The sequence below is a fragment of the Carcharhinus amblyrhynchos genome, chromosome 5 (assembly GCF_965287045.1).
Source record: "Carcharhinus amblyrhynchos chromosome 5, sCarAmb.v2.hapA, whole genome shotgun sequence".
Classification (NCBI taxonomy): Eukaryota; Metazoa; Chordata; class Chondrichthyes; order Carcharhiniformes; family Carcharhinidae; genus Carcharhinus; species Carcharhinus amblyrhynchos.
This window is the reverse complement of record NC_137328.1, coordinates 22,241,469-22,248,317: the sequence shown is the minus strand read 5'-3', so window position 1 is coordinate 22,248,317 and position 6,849 is coordinate 22,241,469. Positions and strand designations below refer to the sequence as shown.

The 6,849-nt window shown below is 35.8% G+C and overlaps 1 protein-coding gene across 6 annotated transcripts in view; it reads left to right on the top strand.

Annotated features, from left to right (window-relative positions):
• The first annotated feature begins 439 nt into the window (after positions 1 to 439).
• Positions 440 to 6,849, top strand: part of LOC145342916 (nuclear factor 1 B-type-like) — a 309,688-nt gene continuing 303,278 nt past the window's right edge. The window contains exon 1 of one of the 6 annotated variants that reach the window (XM_080188530.1): positions 440 to 940. In XM_080188530.1, the coding sequence (XP_080044656.1) occupies positions 908 to 940 (33 nt within the window). In that variant the 5' untranslated portion in view covers positions 440 to 907. Of the gene's footprint in view, positions 941 to 4,911; positions 4,932 to 6,849 lie in introns of those variants that run through there. The other 5 variants (XM_080188531.1, XM_080188528.1, XM_080188529.1 and 2 more) reach the window with 5 other exon arrangements.

The following is a 6,849-nucleotide window of genomic DNA, read 5'->3' as shown; positions in this document are numbered from 1 at the left end:
TCCCCCCACCCACCTCTCCCCCCACTTTCCGATCTGGGGATTTTCCATGTTGCTGTCTACGGACAGGGGCAAAGTCTTCCGCTTGTAAAATGACATAATGCTTCGGTAAGCTTTTAAACAAAATCTGGAGCATTTGCCCCCCTCTCTCGTAAGCATTCTCACTGGCGGAGAAGATTGGTGGATAAGGAGTGTGTGTGTGTGTGCTGTCTGAGAGCAGGAGGAGGAGAAAGACGGAGGAAGGAGGCTGAGTTTATCTAAATAATAATAAAAAAAGAAATCTGTGAAGTCGGTGAGGCTTGCTGGAAGAGATCCCGAGAGAGGGGGGTGCAGCTGGGTCACCTCCTTCCTGCCCCCCCCAAAAAAAAACTGCAGAGGAGAATTTTATTCTCCAATTGTACCTGGCTAACCCTCCCCCCCCCCGCTCCCCCTCCCCCCTCCCAATCCAGCCCAGCCTCCCTCTATCAATCCCAGTGCCAGTCCTGGGACCCAGTCTGTACTCTGGCAGCTCACGTTTGACTGCATCGAATAGAAAGTTTCGCCTTGTGTTTTGTCCACCCTCTCTCTCTCCCCCTCCCTTGTCTGATCTTGGATTGGATGTTCACACTGGCAGTTCTCTCTCTCTCTCTCTCTCTGCTGCACCATTTGTACTGTGGCTGCAAACAGATCCAGGATATCCCACTGGAAAATTCACACAAAAAAAAAATCTTGACTCCAGATTTGCTTTGGGAAACTTGCCATCGGATCTTTAGGCGCGAATACCGACAGACTTTGCGACTCTCCACATCAGAGAGTTTTTTTTTAAATCCGACAACTATATGAATGGATAACACGTTACTCAGAACCTCCTCTCCCTAAGATCTGCTGGAGTTACTCCTGGGTTTGACTTGTCTCTTTTTTTGGCACCGCGATGATGTACTCTCCGATCTGTCTCACGCAGGTAGTTGTATTTTTTAATAACACATATTGACTTTTTTTAAAAAAAAGAAGGGGGTGGGTTAAGGAGGTTACTTTAAATTCTCTTGCAGTTTGCACAAGGTGTTAGCAGACCGCGGGTAGTTTCGCCCCTGTAACAGCACAGTCACATCATTTGAGTGCAGAGAGGACCTATTCACTGCGATAGCAAGTGTCAGCCAAGTGATTATTCCTGCAGTTTTCGGGACCAAACTGGCAGCGAATGGATGGAGATGTGTCACTTCCCAAGACTGGCCCAGACTAAACAGCAAAGCAATCGGGAGGAAGGTTAAAGTACCCCGCGTCTGCATGACTACTGGCCACTTACCTGGGAAATAACCTGCATTTTAGTCATTTCCCTTCTTTTCAACGCTTTTGGCCCTTTTTAAATAAAACCCCTTCCCCATTTGATTTGTGCCCCTCTCTTAAGTTTTGGCACTGCCGATGAAACATGTACCATCAAAATAAATAGTTACCAACTATCAAGAATGTGATTAATAATAAGTAAAGGTTAACCTGAAACTCACCAAGGGATTTTTTTGTTGTTGCATTTTGGAAGCTTCTAATTAGTATTTGAGGACGGTTTCTGCACATCATTTAACGGTCTATAAAGATATGTACATATGACAATTGACAAAATAGTTTAGTGCAACTCACTCCTGTTTTCTTTAGCACTTTGAAGTAAAGTAAGACATCGACAGACAGTTTGAAAGTACATTTTAAGGTGGAGATGGAATGTATCTTGTATTTTACAGGAACTTTATATTAGGTTGCTTCTGTGAAGCTGGACATAATTATTTTTCAAAATTTTATTAGTGTTCAACTATTTAAATTGAGAAGCACGACTTATAAAAACACTAACCAATGGCAATTTAGTTTCTTTTAACTTAAACATCTGAGGGGGTTGAAATACAAGTCAATATTTGCTAAAGCATTAATGCATTTATTTTTATTCCTATGTAAAATACCATATCTTGGTTATAAAACAGTGGTTAGATTTGAGGAGTAAATACAGGATCACCCAATATAGGAAGCATAAATTTTTCAGGATAAAAAAAATTGCAATTCGTTGTATTAATGATTACATATGTAATAATCTGTAAAAGAAAACATTTCGAGATGTATGTATAACATAACTTCACAAACTAAAAATTAAGAAAGTTGCACCTGAGATGCAAGACAGAATGCATATAGAACATTTTAGCCATTTATTTGTTTCTATAATTAGTTGGAATTAACCTTTTTAAAAAATATTTACCTCCTTAAAATTTTTAAAGCCGTAAGGATGATTACTTTGATGGGTGAGGTGCAAAAAGTAGTCTGCTAATTTAATGAGCGCTCCCTTTAACATTGGAATTTTAATTTTTCATTGTAATTGCCATTGTTTAAGTAGTTCCTATAAAAATTAATAAACTCTCAACAAAATGTCTCAATCGAAAATGACAAAAGCTGCTTCTCAGCAATACAAATGAACTTTTGCTATCAAGATAGCGCTAAGAACAGTAAGAATCCTTTTTCGAAAAGGTATGTTAAATTAAGAGACAAAAAAATCTAGTAGTAATTATTCAAATCTCAAATTTGCATATTTGGCTGTTTTAAATGACATTGCACTTTGTATTTTGTCAATTATATTGATCAATGTCATTTTATGGTTTAAAAAGTTGCAGCAAAGTAAATAGGTGAACCAAAACAATTTAGTCAAATTATTGTATTATAAATTTATTTATTGAGTTCCATTTCATTCTATGTTTATAGATTTAAAATATTGTTAATGAACTTTTAAGCTTTGGCAAAGCTTCTCATTCCTGAACTGCTAAAAGAAAGTAAAGTATGGCTAGCTTGTTTACATAAGTGTTAACACAAATGTGTACCTTTGATTTGTGAGGCATTGATCAGAAAACTCAAAGGAGTCCTTCTTTAGCTGAAAACAAATGGAAGTGAAGGCATATTAAATGTATGAATTGAGCATGAAGATGGAAAATGATGTGGTTTTTGTAATCAACAACAGTCATGCACTTGTTTTGCTAACACTTTTGTGTTTCCCGCTTTCTGTTTTGTTTGGCAGACTGAGAAGATTAACTGAGATAGGTTTGTTTTGGGTAAAATGCAACAGCACAAAAATGCAATTTGAAATATTTCAGGGGCAAAATGTGCCAGATAACTTTTGACATAGCAGTCACTGAAACAAACAAATACAAAGTTGAAGGATTTAATAATTCTAATGGTCACTTCTTCAACAATTCAAGACACCGGACACTTTGTTCATATTCTAATCATGAGGCGAATTGTTTGTAGTAAAAAGCGGGTTACATGTTGAAATTTAGATGCGCGGTTTTCATAAATTTATATATTATTAATTCATACCGCTTTGTAACATTTATTTATGAAGAACTGTCTTCCTTTGTTAAATTTCAGTATTCGACGAATGTCAATTGATGGAGAAGCAATTCATGATCTGAAATGAATTACATATATCTAATTGTAACGTCTTTTAAAATGCCACATGTAAAATAATGTCACTTGTACCTTCAGCTAATAAGTGACAATTTGGATAAAAATGGAGGGAATAGTGATCAATTTGTTTTGTGAACAGATATTTAACATTAAAGTATATATATTGTTTAGTTACATGAGATTTGGTGGACACAAGGGGTTTGAGGTTCTTAATGACAGTTTACAGTTAGTTAAAAAATAAAATTGAAGCTCCCATTAAGCCTGGAAGTTTCAAAGTTATGAATTAATGCTGTCGCATATAACTGGAGTGTGCTTTTACTCAATACCTGGTGAATTGTTCTAGCTATCTAGACAGAAGAAGCTATAGTTCGGCTTCTTCTAGTTGGAAGACATTGAAATATTCTATTTATTGATGAGAATAAACAAATGTGCATTATTTTTAATTAGCAGCAACTGAAATGAAAAATACAAAATTTATTTTTGAATTTATTTAATTACTTTTAAGAAGCCCAAATGGGTTTGCATGTTTTTACGCAAGCCAATATTTTGGCAAGGATAAAAATATTTGTGCTTGGACTCAGTTTGTTATTCAAAGTGTTTGAGTGTCTTCAAATATAAATATGATTTTAGAGGAAAATAGAAAGTAGTCTAAGTGGGAATACTGAAATGCTTATGTTTAAAATAAATTAAATTCTAAGAAAGCAAAGTCTGCACGTATAAATGTTTTGACCTGGTGTTGGGCAATGTTAGCAGGCACAAATCGCTTGAGTGATTTTAAAAACTTTGTAAAACCCATAATATGGGGTTTAGCTTAAAATGGTCGGTTGATGATTTAAATATATTTTTGTACAGCACTGGTTATCTATGGCAAACCACCAAATAAAATAACTTGAGTTCAGTTATGTTGACTTGACTTTGGCTGCCTAAAAGCAAATGTCACTGGCACGGCAAGGAAACTGCAAGATCGCCTTGGCTTCAAAAAGAATGCTGTGCCAATTCAAAGTTTGTCATCTTAAAATGAAAAGCAGAAAAAGATATTTGCTTACTTTTTATTTGGAGCCAATATTTTAGGGGCTCAATGGCTCAAGTTAGTTTTAAATTTGTTTTGACACATTGAACACGCAGAAAAAAATTGTTTTTTTTTCGGGAAGAATGTAAAAGGTATAATTTTATACTTAATTTTTCTGAGGGTTGGAGAGGCTTCCCAAAATAAGTTATAATGTTGCAATAGTTTAAATGCAGCTCAGTATATGTTTTTGAGCACTATATATGGTCTAATATGCGCTCCTTATACTTTGAATATGTATAGCGTTACAATTATTGAAAAATCCTTTAAAATTGATTAAATTCCTGCTCATAAAAAGTGAAAAGTCACATTAAAAGTAAATCAAAATTATTTTTGTAAAATTTTTTATCATTTTAAAACACGTTTAGCCATCTGACAAAAAAAACCCCACTCAACCTGTTAGAAAAGCAAGGAAAAGTGTTCATGAACTGGCTTGCATGGCATAAGAAGAATCTGGAGTGTAAGTGGCTTCTTAAGTACTTTACACGGAGAACAGTGTGCAAAGGTTAAGTGAAGTGGTTCTAATTTAATTCTGCATGTACTAAACCAACACGATAAACTGCATCTAGAATTACTGAAGTTGAAAAAAAGCTGGGTTGGGGGGGAGGTGGTTGGAAGAAAGGGAGAGAGAGAACAAGATAGTAAAGTACATTTATTTTTTGTCACGCAAGAGATTTTTGAAACATTGCTTTAAATTTTGGTGACTCCCAGGTTTCTTGCGTAGATTGCTGCTGGCCTGCTCAGTTTCTTTGCAGTCGCTAAGCTTTGTGTTAAGAAAGTTCCAAACCGGCGGAGATGAAATTTTCGCCTCTATTTTAAATGTATCTTTACTCGTATTTTTATGCACCTGGTTTGAAACTTAAAAAATTCCCCTGTAAATGGATAGTTCACAAAGCAAACAATAGATGTAAAGGCAAGGAGCTGAAGCGTTTTATCCAGGGCTGTGGTTACCCAGAACAGAGCTGCTATTCATGCACAAAGAAGTTTGTGGCTTAACTCCTTATTGTCTTAGTATTTTATACGAAACCACCAAGGTCGCGATAAATTTTATTTTTATTTTGCTGCTTTTATAAAAATGACACGCAACAATCAAATTCTCAATTTTTATGGGTGCATTGTGTTTATGCAACCAACTACTTTACAGGGTTGTACTTTAAAAAAAACAAAAGAGGGTAGAATAATACTGCATAAAATGTTGTTGGAATAGGCCCAGGAATTTCTTTTGTTGTTAAAATTTAATTATCTGTTGAGGCGCTGGAAGTGTTAACCTGTACCCATTGAACATGATGGTGCACAGTCAAGAATGCTTTGAAATAATGTATAGTCTTCATTTGATAAAAATGCATGTAATCAAATAAAATAAAGAATTTCAATGCGACAAGGAATGCACGCACACTTTAAGAAGTGAATGGTTCATTAGAGCTGCCAACTAATTAGGCCAAGTGCTGTTTAAAATAAAATTTTAAGAAACTACTGACATCCGCGTCGCAGCATGTAAATGCACAAAAAATGTATATTGTGTGCCAAGTTGCCATTTTTCATTGGCCAACACCAGCTATATTTAAAAAAAAGTTTTAAAATAATTACTGGTGTGCAATCAGTACAGCAAATTAACTGACATTAAGAGGCCGCATAGTCCATCCTGAAATGATATTTTGAGCATATTTGTTCTGTTCCAAAAAGTACAAGGTGTTAACCTGGAAGCAGAAATTGGCTAAAGTATCAACGCTGCTGGTAGAGGATTTTTACAGTGCGTCCTTTATCCCTTAACTAACTGTCTGGCATTCCCAACAAGAGAACTCCCTTTTCTTCAGCCCTCTGACCTGCTCCCCACCCTCCCACCCCTTACAGACAATGCCAACATTCCTGTTTTTGCTGCCTCGAATGGGACTACAGTGCAAAAATGCCAGAAGATTTGATGAGAATTAAGTCTCGATCTAATGGCGCGTGTTCTGTTGTTTCCAATAGTATCTTGCTGAGAGCATGCTCAAAGTGGGATCTATAGGTGCAGTGAAGGCTCTGCCTGGCTTAGGATTTAGCTATCATATTTCCACAGTGTGGCGAGAAAAAGATTTGCGCCACTCGTTGTTGTGCTTATTGTAATCCAGCCGGCCCTGTTTAACTTTTTTGGTTCTTTGCTTTGAAATGGTATTTATTGCTTTGCTCAGATATCAGAATAGGGTTCCATATTCCCAGCTACATAAATGTCCCTTTTTTTTAAGCATAGAAAATATAATTCCCTCTTTGGAGAATCACCAACAATCAAAATAGAACCATATTTAAATGTTTGACTTTTAATTCTTTTTATTGTAATCATGAGCAAAATAAAATTGTTACCATTGCTGACTTATTTCTGTTTATTTTTTTCTGTGCCTTTT